Here is a 20,779-nt window from a genome sequence, read left to right as displayed (position 1 = left end):
CATAATGGGGCTTGTCTGACCCTACCCAGGTCGTAGCTGATGCAAGGATGGAATCTATCACTGTTACTCTGCCGTCATACGCATATTTGTCCCATGTTTTTGACCGTGAACCAAACCACGGACTGCTATGGCATCCGATAATCAATCGACTTCAAATTGGCTGATGACGCTCGCTCAATGGTGTTCCGATATACAGAGTAAGCTCAACGACATTGCCGAGCCTTTTTGCATGACTGGCTTTTTGATTGAGAAAATTATGAGATTATTTATTCAAAAAGGAAGGGGTTCATCGCTTGTGAAGGGATATAATAAGATATTAAAAATGTGCATAGTCGTATGAGTATTCGTACACAATAATAATGATAAAAAAATGAGTTTTCTAGCATATGGAGACGCATGGTACATTTGTGCATTAGTGCATCTACTTCTTGAGGCTAAACTTGTTGGGCAATTTCCAAACAGATCAGCGAATTGAATAAATTCACAAGTATGCTAGAATTTATTTTAATGAAAACCTGATTCCAATTACATACTGGGAAAAACCAGGGAAGAACGTGTCTTTGATTAACATGAGTATGAGAACTACAAATTCAAACCACGGGACTGACATTTGTATACCTCCGCCACAGTTTGTTTCGTAGCCAAAGTAGACTATACCAAACAAACAATTTAAGCTGAATAGGCAAGTTTTTTTCAGTTCAACGAATTGAGGTGATGTCTGTGTGTATGTGTGTGTCTGTGCGCACCCACGTACCAAAATGTAGCAAAAGTGTCACTCATTTTTCGGGAACTTATCCTCAACCGATTTGTTCGCAATACATTGCGTTCGACGCAGATAGACGATGTCCACAGACATCGCAGACAACAAAAACCCATCCGGTAGGCAGGCATGTTCAGCCTCTAGACGGGCTCGGTCATGCAAGTTTATTTGTTTATTTGTTAAAATTTTTCATCTGACCCAAAGTCTTGATGAATGATATAATATTAAATTACAATTACTACAATACTAAATTAACACTGAATTGTACAGCTTCTTCGAAAATCTACTGGACGCTTCACCAAACTCAAACAAGTTTTACACCTGCGTAAACATTCGGAGGCACGCTGTAATTGGCTCGTGATATCCAAATGACGTTCTGCGGAATCTAGGTTGTAGCAGATTCGTGGTACGCGACAGCCTTGGGGGTGTACGGAAATCCAAGAGTGACAGTATATGCGGTGAGTCAATTTCTCCAGTTAGAAGTTTCCCAACAAACAACGCTTGCTGGATCTTCCTTCGTCGTTGTAACGTATCCAGTCCTAGAAGTCTGCACCGATCCGGATACGGAGGAAGATTTGAAGAATCTCGCCAGGGCAAGTTTCGCAGGGCTGAACACCATGAAACCTGGTATGGGGCCCAAACAATCGAAGCTGTTTCCAATATGGGTCGAACCAAGGCACAGTAGAGTGATTTCAGGCAATATGGGTCTGTAAAGTCTTTGGAAATCTTGGCGATAAAACCCAGCTGACGAGTGGCTTTAGAGATAACAGCCGTCCTAAGTCCTTTACTTGTTGTACCCTGGTCAGCGATACTCCGTTAATGCAATAGACGAAAACAATTGGTGATGAAATGCGATGGAACGTTATCACCACGCATTTAGGGACACTAACAATCAGCTTGTTACTTCTGCACCACACGATGAATACATTGAGCAGCGCTTGGAGGCGTTCACAGTTTTCAATTGAACGTACAATAAAAAACAGCTTCAAGTCGTCTGCATATACTAGCTTACAATCACCTCGCAGTAGCAACGTCACGTCGTTGAAGAACAATGTGAACAAGAGGGGACCGAGATTGCTACCTTGCGGGACCCCAGACGTATTAGAAAAAATCGTCGAAAAACAGGAGCCAATTTTCACACGCAATGCTCTGCCAGTTAGATACGAATTCAGCCAGGACAATAGTTGTATGGAGAATCCAAGTCGAGATAATTTTCAAAGAAGTATACGGTGGCCAATTTTATCAAACCCAACAAACAACGACAAGCTACAAATAAGCATCTAGGTTGAATTATTGTTTATTTGTGATCTTTGTAGCTGAATAAAATGGATGCTGAATAATTTGCTAGACAGATTTCAATTCAGCAATTAATATAACTAGTATTCGACATGGCCAATTTATTTGTTCACTACCTTTAATTGGAGTCGAACTTACGTTTTCGTTTTATCACATTTCAGCAAATTGGGGAAGTTTAACAATGTGCTGAACTAATGATTTTTAAAGTTCTTTGTTCGACTATGATGTGATGCTTTGAAAGGGTGGTCGAATTGAGTTTGAATAGTAAGTTAATAAGCAGGCATTTGACATCCTTCTTAACCTTTATCCTTCTTAACCATTGGATTTCACATTTATCTGATCTATCGCACAGTGGGAAAAAACATAATGCTTTTAAGTTTGAGAGAAAATCTGGATTCTATAGATCTGGGAAATTTGATTTATATGGAAAATAATGATTTATTTTCAAGACATGCTTTTTATATTCGTGATTTATTAAGCTGTCGGAGATTATAACGAACAAAACTGCAATAAAGCAATAAAAAAAAATCATGCATTCATGCGGAACTAAATTTACTAAAAGCCGGACATAACGCCGTTGAATAACATCGGAAAATTATTGAATCTTTGATGTGTGGAATCCCAATATTATCGCATGGATGTTGATCTTTATTGCGACGAAATTGGAATAATCTTAGCATTTGACATTCATATCGCAACCGATTATTAAGAGATTCTGAGGTAGGCCGAATATACATTGATTTTATTTTCATAAATTCCGATAAATTCATAAATAGAGGTTGCTAAGCCCGGTGTGAAAATTACGGAAAACCAGGTAACCATTTTATTATCAATGGGGTTCTACTGCAGAACTCGATGAAAACAATAACAAACAAACTTCAACTCAGTCATCCCACCTGGTAAAATTCATCAAATTTGAAGCCCTGTGACTGGAAATGCAGGTTCGTGAACAATTGCACCATCTGGGTTAACTGTTCTGACGGCTATTTGTTATTATTTTCATCGAGTTTGGAATCAGCTGGGCCAGCCGATGTGAGCTGTCAGCAATCTCAATTGGGGACGGATTTTATTTTATCGTTTATCGACATTATTTTTACGTATTTTTCCTAGTGTGCGATGGTTATGACTGGCTGAACAATGGTTGAAATAAAAATCTTGTACAGTTATTAACAAACTGTATTTTGACAGATCGACTTATTGAATAAGAGTCCGATTATGATTCATATTCAGCAATAAGATTATTTATGTTATGCATTGAGTGAATCATATCTAACAAATCAAGGATGGCGCGGATGACAACGTTACCGGCGGATGATCAAATGACAGCAGTTCGAGACCCGATTTAGGAAAATTTTAAAATGATTATATGAAAATAGCAATTACTTCAAAATACGTTCATTGGAGATCTTACTGATGTTACCTTCTATGCGTTATTATTTTGGAAGAATTCACATGTAGCTGAATTGAGGCTTAGTAAAATGCTTATTGAAGGTTTAACGAATCAGTTAATAAAGTTGTTTTTCAAAATGAGATGTTGTAGTTGTATAACTTCGCCAAAATTGTGTGAACAAAGCTTGAACAGAAGTTGTGATAAGAAATAGTACAGACATAATTCAACACAGCGCTGAATTAAATCATCACACTGATGTTAGTTCAACTAGTGAATGTTTGTTGGGAAGGCATCTTTCAGGTCCGTGTAGACGACATCGATCTGCGCTTTATCCTCGATCTATGTTATGCACGTCGATGTAAATTCCATCAAGTTAGTAGAAACTGATCTACCGGGCATAAATCCATGCTGGTCAAAGGAAATGTAATTTCGAGTGCCCTCGAGAATCACACTACTCACTATGATTTCGAATAATTTAGAAGCAGCTGAAAGGTTAGTTATCCCTCGATAATTCTTAACGTTACGACGATCACCCGTTTTGTATACCGGCATCATTACCGATTGTTTCCATACGTAAGGAAATTTTCCTTCGGCGAATGAACGGTTGAAAATGTGGCACAAGGGTTGTGTAAGAGCTCTTATGCAGCGACGAAATATTACGGCTGGAATGCCGTCCGGTCCAGGAGAGTAGGAATTCTTTATCTTTGATGCTGCCACCATGATCATTTCTGGGGTTATCGTAAACGTTTTGAGGTCAACTGCATTCATCGGAACGTTTAGAGCCGCTAACTCAGCTTCTTGTGCAGAGGCTACGTCGGTCGAGAAAACTGATTGAAAATGCTTGGCGAACAACTAACAGGACATTGCAGCTGAACTAGATTCCGTTTCATCTAGAACGGTAAACGGTTGATGGGACAAATTCAGACTTCCTCTTTGAATTTACAAAAATCCTCTAGGGTTTGTTTCTTCTTAAGCTTGACTGAACTCGTAACACATGCGATTTGTACAAAGATGCGTTCAGATGGCGGTATGCATTAGTGGCTCGATGAAAGCAACGTACTGTCTCCGGGGTACGTAAGTTTCAAAGCTTACGTTGCTGTGCATTACGTGTGCGTTTCAGTTCTTTTAATTCACGGGTGCTCCGAGCAGGTGACGCTGCAGGTCGTTTATGCGGTACATTAGAGTGCAGCCACGACACGATTTCTGCACAAAACGTCTCTGCTACAGTGACTATAATAACAGTGTCGTCAAGTGTCAGAATTGGAACAGAATCGTCTGTCAGTTCCATACAAATGCGCGTTCCAAACGAGCAGGAGACCTGTCAAACGTGGCACATGACGTTACTCTTCTTGTAGGACTCTAGTCTCTGCCATTTCGTCCACACTATTCGATGAGAGACTTTGCGTCCACTTAACAGTCAGCAGGTAGTTTTGCAACGCCGTGAAATCAGTTTTACGGAAGTTTAGTGAGACATCCGACGGTACATGTAACGAAACATTGTTAGTTGTTACGGCTGGAATTGAAATTTCAAGCGATGGATGATGAGAGTCCAGTGGAAGCAAAGGAGCAGTGCAGCAATCTACAACAGCAGGGCACTCGAACGAACAGAACCACAAATCCAGTATAAGGCCGAGTAAGTTACGCACAAGATTGGCATGACCGAGATTGAGGTAATCCATTCCGTCCATTAAAGTAGATGATGTAAGGGGCAGTTGCGAAGAATTTACACAATGAATTTCTTCTTCATCCGATGACCAATGCATTCGCGGTTGATTGTAATCGCCGCAAATAAGTAGCGTATCGGTTGGCGACCCCATGTCAATTAACTCCTGAACGGAAGCCAAATGCTTGTTGATTGTATCAACATCTTTGCTTTTATCTGGCGGAATATATACTGCACACATTCGCACAATCCTGCCTTTAAGGGAAGCGAAAACAGAGACCCGTTCCAATCCGCGACCATTGACTGTTACGATGTGAGTGCTGGTATAATAATGAGAAACAGCAATCAACACGCCATCGCTACGAGATTTGCTGCTATTGCGGGGGGATGGATCCATCGATACACATTGAATGCTGTTCCAAATAATTGAAGATCGTTGATGCTGTAGATCAACACAAGCGCTGCTACAACAGTCGGTGCACGAGAAAAAGACTGATGTTGCTTTGCTGTCCGACCCGTACCGAATTCCTGGTAAACATAGCAATTGGGTTGAGGATAAGTCCGGAATAGTGACCATCTGGACTTGCGGGAAGTACCCCATCCAGGAGATAGTGTCATCTCCTGATGATGAGGGTTTTGTTATAGCAAAGGTAGACAGAGTTTACTTTTGTAGCTGCTACTGTCCTCGTAGATGGAGCATAGAGCAGTATACTAGGGTGTTACATAATCTTGTAGCGAGACTAACTGATCTTAAACCATTAGTTGTAGCAGGTGACTTCAACGCGTGGGCAGTGGATTGGGCCTATTGTTTCACTAACGCTAGAAGTCATATCCTGCTAGAGTCTCTAGCGATACTGAACGTAGTACTGCTGAACAAGGGCCAAGCGTCAACGTTCAGAGGAACGAATATGGCGAGTCATGCATTGATGTGACCTTCTGCAGCGTGGGATGGACGGTGGAGCCTGAATGGATGGTTCACGAAGGGTATACGACCATCAGGAAATACGTTTTATGGTTAGCTATACCCCCAACAGAACCACAAGGCGGGTCAGTGAAGCTAATCTAGGATGGCGTACCTCGCAGTTCGACCCAGAACCGCGGGAAGAATCACAACGGTGGGAAAATCGGACTCCAGGCTTTAGTAGTGATGAGTTATCCGATGTCCTAACACGAGCATGTGACGTGACGATGCCCAGGAGGAATATGCCAACCGGCAACCGAAAACCGGTGCACTGGTGGACGAGCACGATAGCTGATCTTCTCAGAATCTGTCTTAGAGTTAAAAGAAGATTGCGACGTGCTAGAACCGAGGCAGACAGGCTACAAAGACGCCGGGTTTCCCTAACAGCGAGCAGGGCTCTGAACTACGAAATCAAATGTAATAAGATAGCCTTTTGAAGTGCTGTGTAGGATGGCCAATAATATTCCATGGGGGATGCACACAGGATAGTGATGGCTAGGACCAACAGCACACCTGCTGAGAAATCCCCGTAGATGCTAGCCAGGATCGTTGAAGGTTTGTTCCCGAAGCATGACTCATCGGACTGGCCCGCTACACCGTACGAGTCAGTGAACGTGGTACCGCTATAGTGACTAACTATGAGCTTATCGCCGTTGCAAGAAAACTCTAGCTAAATAAGGCACCAGGTCCGGATTGTATTCCTATGTTCGGGAGCTGCCTCCAACGTTGCCTGGACGAAGGAAACTTCCCAGATCGTTGGAAACGGCAGCAGCATGGACACAATCCCGAACAACCTCGTCGAGAGAATGTATCGGGCAAAGGTTATATGGAATGCGATGAACAAATTATGTCGAAACTTCAGCGCTGGTGGCGTCTTGAACAAAACCAGCAGCTGCAGTAGAGACTATTGTGATGCAGTGAACACCATGCTCACCCCAACAACAAAAACGTCGCGGGTGGGCTGCGGTGACCTCCCGCGCGGTCTTTGTTGTCAGGGTGCTCGTCTCCTACGCGAGTTTGTGATACAGACCGATAGGTTACTATCATAGCTTGCGATCGACGGGTGGTGAGGCTACAAGCCTTGAAGTCGATGTTGTGTTATAACGTCGAGTGCGTTAGCATAGGCGTGAGCGTTCTCAATAGTCCTCCCCTGATGTATTGCTTAATTGTGGGCCGGGGGATACTGGCTGGCGAAAGAGTTTTGGTTTTAGTGGGTCGGGCGAGCCCATCCCCAGCTAACATCCTCAGGTGTCTGTTTGTAGATTTCCGTTTACCCTCGCTTAGGAAAAAAAAATTCATAGAATTGATTGGAGCAGCGCGAACATGAAAGCACCACACCTCAAATCTTGAGAATTAATGTTCATCACCAACACCAAAAAGACCATTGATGAATTAAGATGATCCTCTCATCATGTCATGCCTTTGCAATTGACCTTTCCCGTCAAAAATGTTTTATTCGCTCGATCGATTTTTTATTTTATTTTAGATCAACTGTTCGGAGGATGGCTTTCTCAGTCTGAAGTATCAAAACGATGGTTTGGTTACGTTTCGGCCGATGGGTTGTGGCCTTTTTCAAGGGTCGTATAGTCTATCGTCCATCGTAAATTATTGTAATAGAACTATACGACCCTTGAAAAAGGCCACAACCCATCGGCCGAAACGTCGGGCAAGTAACTAAACCATCGTTTTGATACTTCAGACTGAGAAAGCCATCCTCCGAACAGTACATCCCATCCAGTCGAAAAACACCCTTCCAATTTTAGATCAACTTTCTCGAAGAACCCATATTTTATTGAAAAATTCACCCATCGGTCACATCGGTTTTACGGTGTTTACGATTTTTTAAATAGTTATAAAAATATGAGTTCTTCGGGGAAGTTGACCTTAAATAAGCGAAAGAATCGACTGAGTTGATTGTCAATTAAGAAAGGTCAAATTAACTCCTAACTTTACTTTCAACTCCTTTACTACTCAACTCCGCCATATCTCAGATGTTTGTCGACCGATCTGTGACATCAATATATAAACCTAAAAAAAACTCTAGTTTCTGTAAAAATATAAAAAAGATCAAAATGGTAGAACAATAAAACTCGGTTGATATTTCACTGAGTTATGGTTATTTGAATTCCCGAGCAGCACAAGTCAGACCAAAATGGTTGCAGCAACTTGATTGTGACTGAATCTGGTCACATTTAAGATGCAGTAACTTGTGTGGAACATGTGTGCTGCTAGGGTTTTTATGAAATTTTGCTTTTCCTGATCATTCTGACCAACACTTATACATGCTATTGGGGGGGGCCAAGTGCGACAGAGCCCGCCTGGAAAGCAGTTTTACGATAGACAGGGATAGTTTCGAAGTGCCCAAGGAATTCATCTACCTTGAATCCTTGTTAATGGCTGGTAATAATGCTAAATAATCGTAAAATACGATGGCGCTTAATCTGTGGAAGTTGGGCTTTCTACGGTCTCTAAAAGAAACTGCGTTCAAAACAGATTCACAACCGCACCTAATATATCATGTACAGAACTCTCATAAGAGCGGTGGTCCACTACGGATATGAGAGGATGGAGAGATGTGGCCTTGAACCGTGTATTGTGGCGTAAATTTGTTGATTCAGTGTTGTCGTGTTAATTAAATAAATGGAAGTGAATATAGTTGAATTACGAAAATTTCTTCTGTATCGGAAAATCATACCTACTTATCAGAAGATCCAATCATACAAATAATACTTTCCTCGGAAAACAGCTTTCTAGCTATATTGGAACATTCCAGTTGTTCAGATTACATCACTTTAAGGATGAATTCTGATCTGAAGAACGACTATCTCTTCCTACTAACAATTGACCTGGCTATAATGTCCGTAGAAACGTAGACGTTTCGTTGGGCACTGACTACAACAACAGATGTTCGACTAGTATTTTTTCCGATATCCGCACCGTTTTTAGCCCAGTTGAGCATCCGGGCCGAAACGTGTGAATAATCCCAAGACCGATCTGATTCCCACTGTATTTCCGCTTGTTCTAGAATTGCAAGAACAAGTTATGTTCGTCCGTTTGATTTGAATCAACACGAATAACTTTTCAGCTGACTTGAACATCCTTAAACACGCTCATGACACGGTATTATGTAAATTAATAATGCATCATGTTTTCGGGGAACGATATGTTACATAATTGAATACGCTAGGCTAGCCTAGACTAAATACATGATATTGCGTTGGATGTATTCATCTACCAAGGCTAGTGAGCATGTTATCGTTAGAGGATTACGACAGCACATTATTATATTGCTTAATCAATCAAAAAGAAACAGTGAAACGACAGAAAATAATTCGTTTAAGTGCCCCACTCTATTCTTCATAGCCCTGTAAACGTATCGTCATTAAGGCATCTATGACTATGAGTATCATTCACATCAACAACGCTAACAAGACGGTGAAAAGTGAATCAACCGCCGAACCTTGAATTACATCCGCCAGAGGCACTGTTTGTGTTTACAACACCATTGTAGCGTCGCGTCGATTGCGCCATCCCCACACCCACACCAAAAAAATCACCGCCGCACTTACCAAATCCCGATGCAGGTCCTTGCTGATGTGAGGCGTGAGTTTCATCAGTCCGATGAAGATGAAGAACAACCCTAGCAGAATCGAGAGGCTTTTGAGCACTATCGACCCCATCCGTTGGGTGTTTGCGGCGCTGGACGTGGCCGAGGATGCTGCGCTACCGGTCGTCATGGCTGCCTTCTTGGGTTGACGAATATGATGATCACGGTGGGTTTATTTTTTTGCTGCTTTTGTTAGACTCGAGCGAGAGTTTTCGGAACACTCAGTGTCACGTACTCGTCGCTGATGGGGGAGAAAAATCACCCAGGTTTGCACACTGTTTGCCTTTATTTTGTGCTACGGCCGATGGTATGTGCCGTCGTGCTGTTTGAATTTTTCGTATTTTTAAACTAAGAATCACAGTAAAATTTCGATTTTCCTTTTTTCACTTTTCGATAACCTTCTTTTTTGGTGTCACGCGTAGATACAATATTTACACACCAAGGGCCATTTCTTCGCTTCCATCCTTTATTCCACCCATTAGACTTCCTGCCGGATCGATTTTTTCTCGCTACTTATTTTTAATTTTCCACCCGCCTGGTTCACGTTTGTCAACAGTCAGATTCACTTGCACTTATTGATGTGAAAATTATCTGCTTATAAAATTAGACACCAAACTATCGAGCCAAGCTGCAGCCACTGAATTACGTGAAGCACGGAAAACTCCTTTGCGCTCTCTGTTTTTCGTTGTCACACTTCGAACTGAATCGATTTTCTCACTAAGTACTGAACTCCACTATACGGGAAAATGAGATACTTTTCCCTTTGCCGAGGGTGGTTCATTCACTGTCGACGCAACGAGGAGAGGCAAATTATCCTGTCTGGCTGGCTGGCTGCAAGCATGGAGCTATACGGAAACATCCTAATTGATTCACCTAGAATTGGTAATGCTTTTCTTGGCGTTGACCAAGACAACAACTATACACTATTTTCGTCGTATCGAATCGTAACTTTTAAAAGGGTACAAACCATGTCGAATTTCAATTTCACTTCGAAGGTTCACAATAAGAAAAACAGCGAAATATACAAAACTATCAATACCAATCGACTATTTGCTCAATTAGTCCAGCCCAAGTCGATTGGTTTTCCATCGAAAGCTCGTTTTCGAAGTGAAATTATAGCCTTTCAATACAACTTAATTGTACATGAAAGACAAAAAGCAGTGGAAATGCCTAATGGCATATCCTTGAGAGGGTTGTTGATTTCTATATTCCATAGTTTTCGGCACATATACACACAAGCACTAAATTTGGATGATATCGGCAGCAGTGGTTCCTTCGCAATTTTTTGCTTTCAAGATATTTATTTTAACTGGCTGTGTACGGTATCGGTCGGCGTGGTCGTGTTTCTCGTTCTGATCTCTACATCACACTGACTGACCGGCGAACGACCGGTGACGAATTTTCCTGCTCTGCTATATGCAAAGCAGCGTTGCACGTAGGAGCAACTGGATAGTATTTATGGCCTAAAATAATAAAATGGAATTATGAGCGGTATTCATCATTTTCACAAAGATTTTTGGGATATGGCAAACGAAAATATCGAATATCTGGGCAATTTTGATTTTCAATCCATGAAGTTCATTTTGACTAAGGGCATAATACAGCAATCGAGCAATAATGTTCATAAATAACTGCAGAGATTTAATTTGAAGGGGGAGTAGGCTGTGCTTGCGAACGGACGCGTTTCAAACTTCCTGTTACAGTTTAATTTTTCTCGAATATTTTTTTCAATTTAAAACTATCGGCTGGATGTGCTACGTTCTCCAAAGTGATAAGAAAATTATTTTATGCTTTTAGTGGAGTATTTTACCCGTTAAATGTTAAAGTGGAGCTGGTGCGGTATTCAATCCAAATAGACAATAAGGCTGTTACAAATATTGAATTAACATAAAATATTAAAATGAATAAATTAAGGTTTGAATAAGGTGAATAAGAAAGGTTTGAAAAATCTCAAAATTATCCAAACTTAATTTTGTTGCCCCCTCAAAATATTATTTCCGAGGGGGGGGGGGGGGCGGGCAGGAAAAATGGTTTTTAAATATTTGTATAGGCCTAATTAGGTTTGGAAAAAGCGCAATTAAAATCACGACTGTGGCCAAGATGAATACAGTACTAGGTGCTCCAATCTGTCAATTTTGTGATAGATAAGAAGAAGGCAGGGGTGAAAAATTCATTTTCAGTGCAAAACGAAAACAAACCGGCTGACTCTCCCATACTAAAATCCAAGATGGCTGAATCGTGAATTTGGCAGATTGGAACACCTAGTGGTGTATTCATCTTGACTGAGGCAATATTGAACTCGTCCCCGAATGTTCATTTTTATCATCATCAGTTTTTTCCAGCCAATATGCACCATGAAGTTTCTAGTCTCCAGATATGGATTAATTTGTGAGATTGTTTCAAAATGTGGCTTACTATGTTTTTTTTTAAATCTTTCGTTTATTAGGCAGGCTCATTTGCCGTGAAGCGTTACGGAGCTGAAATCAGATTAAACAATACATTTCTTGATTCTTATACATAGTGTAAGTTTTGGGGAACCGAAAGACTCGCGGTTTAGTCGAGGTTAGGGAATACAATAATACAGTAGGATATAATATAATATAATAATACAGAAAGGATTTTAGGGTACTTAAGCAATTACAATGGTGATGTTCACAAAGTTGACATTCCACGCGATGTTTCACATCTGTAACGAGACAAACAAACTTTTTTTTGGGAGACAACGACGAGAGGAAGACATACAGAAGGGATCGACGATAGACATTGAAATGTACAACAAGAGGAAGACATTCGTAATGGGGTACGACAGACAAGGGAATGGGCAGACAATGATTACAGTCTTACATCAGCAACTTTCAAAAATTGATGGATCAGGGACATGTACTCAAGATCAAGGCCCGACAACACTTCCCTTATAGGTTTTGGTTGTTTTCCTTGGACCCGGAGATGTTCAGTTAGTGCAGATTTGGGGCCACGATGCTCCTCGCACACCCACACAACATGATCGATGTCCTGATAATCCTCACCGTAAACACAGAAATTACCTTCCGAGAGCCCCACTCTGAACAGATGTGCATTTAAAGTGTAGTGATTGGACATTAGACGACACATGGTTCGAATGAAGTCTCGCCCCATATTCAATTGTTTGAACCAACGCTTCGACACCTGCGGGCGAATTGAATACAGCCATCTACCCAACTCTCCAGCTGCTAGCTCAGCAGTATACACGGAACAATGCTCTTTGAGCTTAAAGTAGGCGCTATGAAAAACGTTGAAAATACCGAAACCAGTGAAAATACCGAAAATACCGTATGTGAAAAAGCTTATCTACTCGCTGACATGACCGTATTTGCTTGCAAACAATGGAGGTATGACCTCCGCACGAAAGAAGTCTGGTATTCCACGAACCTCCAGAGACAGCAGACAGATCAAAAGTAACAGAGGAACTGTAAAAGTCTTAGAAGTGGGCACGATTGGTGTCAACCGAAAATGGGCTTACCTCCAGCGTCATATACCAGTGGTAAATACTCATGAATCGAAATTGAGGGTTTTGTTCGAGCAGCTTCTCGAAGTTGTCAATGACCAATGGATTGAGAACCTCACAGCGGATGAGGAACCGGAGCGATAATTCCGCGAAACGATCTATCAGAGGCAGTACTCCCGCAAGTAATTCCAGGATCATCGTATGAGTCGAATCCATACAACCTAACGCGATACGGAGAAAACGGCTCTGAATCCGTTGAAGCTTCAGCATGTGTGTTTGAGCCGCGGACTGAAAACAAAAACTACCGTATTCGAGGACCGACAGAATGGTTGTTCGGTACAACATTATAAGATCTTCGGGTGCGCTCCCCACCATGTTCCGGTTATTGATCGGATGAAGTTGACCCGTTTCTGGCATTTTTGGGTCAGATTCACAATGTGCTTCCCGAAGGTGCATTTCTAGTCGAACTAGACCCCGAGCTATTTAGAAGACATGCTATGAGTGATTGTCTTACCCATCAGTTGGAACGGGAACTTTGCCGGCTTATGTTTTTTTGAAAAGACAACCATCTCAGTTTTCTCCGGAGAGAATTCGATACCCAACCCAGCTTCAAAGCCCAAGTAGATAAATTGCTCAGAGTATCTTGCAACAGTTCTTGTAGATCAACTGCGGTTGACCCCGGAACGGATACAACGTAAACAAAAATAACAAAAGCATGAGGATTACGACTCCTGGCCACGCCTATCTTCACCGTAACTACACCCAACCAGAGATTGCAACATTTTATTGCAATCTCGCATTAGTTTCGTGTACAGTTTGCCATAATTTGCGACATATACACAGATTGTATTAAGTAAACGGCAGGCCCTTGCATTAGGTCTCCGATCACGAGAAAATAAGAACTGGTTATGTGTTAGTGTTGTCTACATTGAATCTAATTTTACACTCCCCCATCGAGGAGTGAAATGCTGTATACTTCGACAACCTCAGCAACCATACAAAAAAATCGGTCAAAGACGAGAATTGAACCCGGACCCTCCACCTTTAGCACATCTAGACTGACGCGCTAACCATATGGACTATTTACCAGATGAGGAACGATGCGACCAAAGGCATTCATAATCCACGTTTCATGCTATGCAGATGTGACAAGTGGAAGGGTAACAGGGATAGCAATGAGTGATACGAGTGGAATAAACACCATGCATATTTGTGTCCTTTTCCGTTATCAAGCTAAATGGAATCAGGAAGATTGTGTGGGTTGAAGTTATATTGCTGTACACTCTTCATATACTTGTTCTAGCAGGAGCCAACGAGATTCGTTTGGATGTATTGATCGAAACCAAATAAACCGACTTAATGCAATGTGCTGTATTAACAAGTATGACATTCTCTGATCGGTTTGAATGCGAGATGTGATATAAAATGGTTATTACAAAGAATGTCACACAGAATTGTTTTGGGTGTAGAGAGGGTGTTGATGTGGTACTTACTTAACGAGAGGCCACCGACTTAGCGACACCCTTATAAGTACCACGAGGTTGGATATGAGGAAGGCATTCGTTGCGTCAGGATTTGCCTGTAGCTGGCAATGTAACCGTGGTAGATCTTACCCCGTAACACGCCTGAATCAAAAGCTTCTTTAATGTCCAAAAACACTGAGCCCATTTGCTCTTTTTTAGCTAAAGTAAGCTGAATTTCTGAAGAAAGCAACGCAAGACAGTCGTTCGTTCCCTTGCCCCTGTGGAAACCAAATTGTGTATCTGACAAAAAACTATTCGATTCAACCCATTTGTCTAGCCGGAAGAGAATCATCTTCTCCAACAACTTCCGAAGACAGGACAGCATCGCGATTGAGTGATTCGAATTATAATCCGACGCCAGTTTTCCGGGCTTCTGGATGGCTATCACCCTCACTTGCCTCCAATCATCCGGAACAATGTTGCACTCCAGTAACTGGAGTCGCCAGGAGGCGCTCAATAAGCGCCTCCTCGCGACGTCTGGGAGGTTTTTAAGCAAATTGAATCTAATTCGATCCATACCTGGAGCGGAATTGTTACATGGAAGGAGAACAAGTTAGAATTCAATAATCGAAAAGGGACGATCCATATCATCCCTGTCAGCAAAACCATCACGTAGCTCTTGCCTCACCGGTACCGAATCCGGACAAACTTGTTTTGCTAAGTCCAGTATCCACTGCGACGAGCTTTCGCGTTCTTCATTTACGGACGACGCATTCTTCTTCAAACGGTCCACAGAGTTTTAATTGAAGTCTCGCGCGATAAATCTTCAACAAAAGTGCCCCAATATCTGCGTTTCTTCGCTTTGAACTGGATCTCGAGCGCGATGTACCGTTTGTAAAGAACGATCGAACCGTGTTTCCGAAATTCTTTGAACGTGGCGGATTTCTTGCGATAAAGTTGTGTACACTCGTCATCCCACCACGGACTGTGTGGTGTCCTACGAACCGAAGCTCCTAGCACTGGCCGACGTTGTGCCTAAAGAGCGCTGTCAAGAATCAACTGAGATAGAAACTCGTACTCTTCTCGCGGGGGAAGTGTGTCTATCGACATTACGCCATCAATGATGGCCTCCGCATATGATCCCCAATCGATGTGCTTTGTAAGGTCATATGAGAGGTCGACAGAAACAAATTGGTGACATCCATTGGAAATCGAGACTTCGATCGGGAAATGATCACTACCATAGGAATCTTGGACCACCTTCCAAGTACAGTCTAACGATAATGAGCTCGAACAAATGGAAAGATCTAAACGGCTATCTCTTGCTGGAGGAGTCACTCTTGTAACTTCTCCTGTATTCAAAATTGACATATTAAAGTCGTCGCAGAGATTGTATATCATTGTTGAACGGTTGTCGTCGTACAGTTCCCCAGCCTGTTCCGTGGGAGTTAAAATCTCCAGGAGCAACCGTGGCTCAGGCATAACCGAGCAGATGTGCTAGAGATCTCTACGAGATATCGCGGTGTTTGGAGGAAGATATATCGAGGCGATACTGAGGTCTTTTCCTCGAATAGTCACCTGACATTCAACAGCTTCGGTGCCTGACATGGGGGCAAGATCGACTCTATAGAAGGAGTTCTGTTTTTGATCCCTAAAAGCACCCTCCATATAGATTTGCCCGATCGCGACGGATTATGTTGAAATCAGTAAAATGAAGGTTCACATCTGGTGTTAGCCATGTTTCACATAAAGCAAAAGCATCGCATTGTAATTTGTTAACTAAAAATTTGAAAATATTCAATTTTGGAAGAATACTTCGAAAGTTCCACTGTAGAATCGAAGTCATGTTTGAAGCCAGCTGCTTCAGGAGAGGAGTCAGAATAGGAAGAACAGTTTTGACCATGTTCTTCACGGGGTCGGAAGCATCAAAGAAGTTGAGGATGAGCTCCACGATGCCAGAAAGTGTGAACATTGGAGCGCTCGGGGGTTCTTCTGCTCGCTCTCTGTGCTGAGAAATCGCAAAAATAGGGGCATCTGGGATTTTAGATGTTCCCGGAAGCGGTGGAAATTCTCGATCATCCTGATGTGAAACCACAAAAGTTGAACGATTTTGAGTATTTCCACCCGCTTTGAATTTGACCATGTTGGATTGGGGCTCACTTTGAGGCTATTTTCTAGGCTTTTTCGAGGGTCGCTGGCTCTGTTTCATTCTCTTCCTCGTTGAGCCATTGAAAACAAAGGGAACCCCATTTCCAACCTCGGAGTCAGAGCTACCTTGGTCGTCCAAAGGAAGAGACGAGTAGATGGTGTCAGAAACGACTGGAGAAGCGGCCTTCCTCAACATTTCGGCGTAACTTCGCCGAGAACGCTGCTGAAGAGACCGCTTCTGGTGGATTCGCTGCTGTATGTACGTTGAGCAAGCTTCAAGAGCATGTGGAGGGCTTTCGTTACAATAGACACATTTCGGTGCCGTCTTGCACGCGCCCTCCACATGCTTCTCCCCGCATGATGCACAGCGAGGTTTATTTCAGCAATACTGAGCGGTGTGGCCCAGCTGCTTGCAATTAACACAATTCATCACCTTCGGTACATACAGCCGAACAGGTAGACGAAGTTTGCCAATCACTACGTAGTCAGGCAGTGCGGACCCGGAAAAGGTGACGCAGAAAGAGTCAGACGGGGAATAAATCTGCTTCTCTCCCTCCTGTGACACCGAATACATTTGTTTGCAATCCAGTATCGCAACAGGAGGCAAAGAAACGTTCTTGAAACGACCGAAACCTTGTTTCAAATCGTCGCATGTCATACTTTCCTCCGACACCATCCCCGCGATCTCACACACTGCTGACGGTAAATAACCCTTATATTCGAGAGTGAAAAGCTCACAGGTGGCAATCTCGTTGGCCTGTTTGCGATCACTGACCGTGACGCGAAGCTTACTGGACCCAACCATGTCAATGGTCATGACAGATGAGAATCGCTTTTCCAGATCTTTGCTGGTCTGACTGATATTCAAACGTTTACCTTTGGGTCGTAAGAAAACAACATACGGCCCACTAGAGTCGTGAGGGTAGACCTTGGGACGGGGGCTCGTAGCGGAAATTTTAGTGTTGCTGGTGTCCATTTCGTTTTGGTTTGGAACATCGGAATGCAACGAAACAAAGCCTTCGCGCATTGCGGACCCGAAATGCGCCGATGCAGCGAGGCACAATCTATTTTAAAACTAAGCAATTATCACAAGGAGACAAAAAAAAACACACACACACACAAACAAAATAATAATTTGGAACAGAGGGGAAGACGAGTAAAAAAGTAAGAAAAAAAACTATTCCAATAGGATGGAGAAGAGAGGAGAACAATGAGAGGGAGCTCAATCAAATACTTGTGTTCACACTATTGTGTCGCCGGCTAACAGTTCTGGCAGCACACACTTGCTCGATGGACACTCGCCGGTGGTGCGGTCGAAGCGAACCACGCTATTGTTGGTCTTCTCGCCGCACACAACACTGCAACTGGGTGGATGGATGTTGGCAGGACGGCAGCGTCTGTGTTGGTGGAGACGCACGATGGATGATGACTGTCGGCGTGGGACGATGACGCCTGCGATGGACGCCGAAGAAAGTTTTGCGTAGTTTTGCAAAACCAACGAAATGGCTACTTAACTGCTTCAGCTAAGCACCACTTCCACTCAAGCACTATGCCTCAAAACACTTTCGGAAAAAAAAACTGCTACCTGTACTTCAGGAGAAAAAACCGAATGAGAAGCAGACCGTACGCGGACTTACAACCGTCTCGCTCGGATGCTCGACGTGGATTGAGCTGTCAGTACTTGATCAAAAAATGGGTGAATAAAACTCCTTTAATGAGTACATACTTCCAATCTTCCGTGTACATATTAGTAAATGCCTGCTTGCCTATGTCCAGGGAAAAATTATGTACATTAATTGGCGATTGAAAGACGGAACTATATACAAATTTATTTACAATATTCCTGACTGTTACAACACTTAACAACTAGCATGAGACAACGAACGGGACACATAACACCCAGTGGACCAGTAGAGAATTTTTCGATCACGAAAAGTTTCCTTCTTACCGGGGCGGGAATCGAACCCACACTTCCTAGCACATGCGTCTAGACGATGGACGTCGCTAGCCGCACGGCCACGAAGCCCATTGTCATTCAATTGCCATTCCATTGCCATTGCCCAATCCAAGAAGTTTTTAATTTTTCTTCATTTCAAAATTAATTATTATTAGGCTATCCATGAGGACATTCAGCGATGGGACTGACAATCGAAATCAAAACAAAGTGTGTATGTAGTTGAATGGAACTCACGTCTGGTGTAAACCGCGCTTAACACTTTCCTTTGAATTGTTCTGTCAGTCCGGTCAGAATCTGTCAAAAAATCAAGGTAAACAAAAATCGTCAGCTGATCGCAGCTGTCTTATGGATTGCCTTATTATTCCCCCTCGATCTTTAGGAGACCAGTAACACATAACTTTTAAAAAATATTTGCCTTTCCCTTCCAATTGGAACCAAACTACATTTGAAATCAAGTGAGAATATTTGACAATTCATAATTATCTGGTTTACTAACTTTAAAAAACGCATCGCATTACCTTACATAGTTAACCAGCGGATAATACATCTTTTAACAAGGATGTTAACGATCATTCAGTAATTTGCGTTCGATCATTTAGTAGTTTGTCAATAACACATTCCAGAAGTCGAGTCAAGTACAAGACACTGAAGACGGCCTTACTGTTGAGGTCGAAATACGTATCTGTCAAGATACAATTAAGTTATGGAATTCAATGGGATTGTATAAACTCGTCTTATGACAGGTGACATTACAGAAGCTGAATTTGAAAATACGTTGTATGGTGGACTTCTAGTAGGTTTCTCAACAACTTTGCCTAATGGTTCGTTATTAGAATTCCACTAATAACGGAGTTATAGCTATAGTTTCAGTAACTAAGACTAAATGATAACAAAATTCCAATAATTTAGTTTGAGTTACTGCAACTAGCGCTATAGAAGAGTATAGAGTTATAGAGTTATAGAAAAACCTTCGTACTAGAAGTCCACCATACAAGATATTTGAAATACAGCTTCTGGAATGTGTTATTGACAAACTACTAAATGATCGAACGCAAATTACTGAATGATCGTTAACATCCTTGCTTTTAAATTTCAACTTTATAGAGATGAACCAAGTATGGCCTGCTGGGGAAATGCATGTTTCAGATTCGGATTCAATACAGTGTCCACGTACAATATTAGGTAATCACTAATGATTTAACTCACAGGTATAATAATGACAGTTTCTGTAAACAATAAATTCTGTGAACAATAAATTGATAAATAATTTGATTATCCTGGAAACAAAAATGCGACTCCTCTACGAATACTAATACTAATAGAAACAATAGTAGGAGAGTCTTTTCATTCCTAAGTTTACATTTTATAGATAACCCTGTGCTTCCGAGATTATTGTTGAGAAGTTGAGAAGCTCTTCAAAATGATATATCTAAAGAATTCCATGGGTCTTCAGGAATTTTGAGATGCTTCCGAAAATCTCGAAATCAAAACAGGGTTTTCTCTGACCTCCTGACCAAACTAAAAATTCAAACGAATTTGATAAACTGTTTTGCGGCATGCTTAACTTATATCCGAGAGACACTAAATCCTAATTTGGAAGGTTTGTAAAAGTATTATCATTGGCCGTATTTATTCGCCTACGATTATCGTTATTTAAATGTTGCATTTATTTGCCAGACTCAGGCGTTGTGAATTTTTCAGACGATCTAGACTAGACTGGACTAGCTGATTTCACATAGTCAGCAAAAGCTAAAAATTTGGAAACGATTTATGACCTTGTTCAATATAAATATCGACGAAAATGGTAAATGTTGCAAAAATTGTTATTTTGTAAAATTGGAGAAATTTTGAAAATTTGTGATACATTTGTATTTAATATGGAATCATGCGTAAAATAGATCATATTTTTGGAGTTTCTGTTCCGCTAAGGCAAAATTTAATTTCGACCGATTATCTGTATGGTTTACTCCCGTGGGCTCAGCATGGTACTTCATAGAGCTAAAACGTTCGCAATGATGGGTGGTCGCAATCTTCGCAGTCAGTCGGTGGG

At 41.9% G+C, this 20,779-nt stretch overlaps 1 protein-coding gene across 10 annotated transcripts in view; it reads right to left on the bottom strand.

Annotated features, from left to right (window-relative positions):
• LOC134217986 (novel acetylcholine receptor chaperone) overlaps window positions 1-11,041 on the bottom strand; it is a 36,339-nt gene extending 25,298 nt beyond the window's left edge. Inside the window, exons 1-2 of one of the 10 annotated variants that reach the window (XM_062696862.1) lie at window positions 10,645-11,041; window positions 9,640-10,268 (exon numbers count right to left, since the gene is read on the bottom strand). In XM_062696862.1, coding sequence (XP_062552846.1) covers window positions 9,640-9,807 — 168 coding nt within the window. In that variant the 5' untranslated portion in view covers window positions 9,808-10,268; window positions 10,645-11,041. The other 9 variants (XM_062696853.1, XM_062696854.1, XM_062696861.1 and 6 more) reach the window with 9 other exon arrangements.
• Window positions 11,042-20,779: the final 9,738 nt, after the last annotated feature.

Source organism: Armigeres subalbatus, chromosome 2, assembly GCF_024139115.2.
Source record: "Armigeres subalbatus isolate Guangzhou_Male chromosome 2, GZ_Asu_2, whole genome shotgun sequence".
NCBI lineage: Eukaryota > Metazoa > Arthropoda > Insecta > Diptera > Culicidae > Armigeres > Armigeres subalbatus.
Note: the sequence above shows the minus strand (reverse complement) of the source record. Positions and strands in the feature narration are given on the sequence as shown.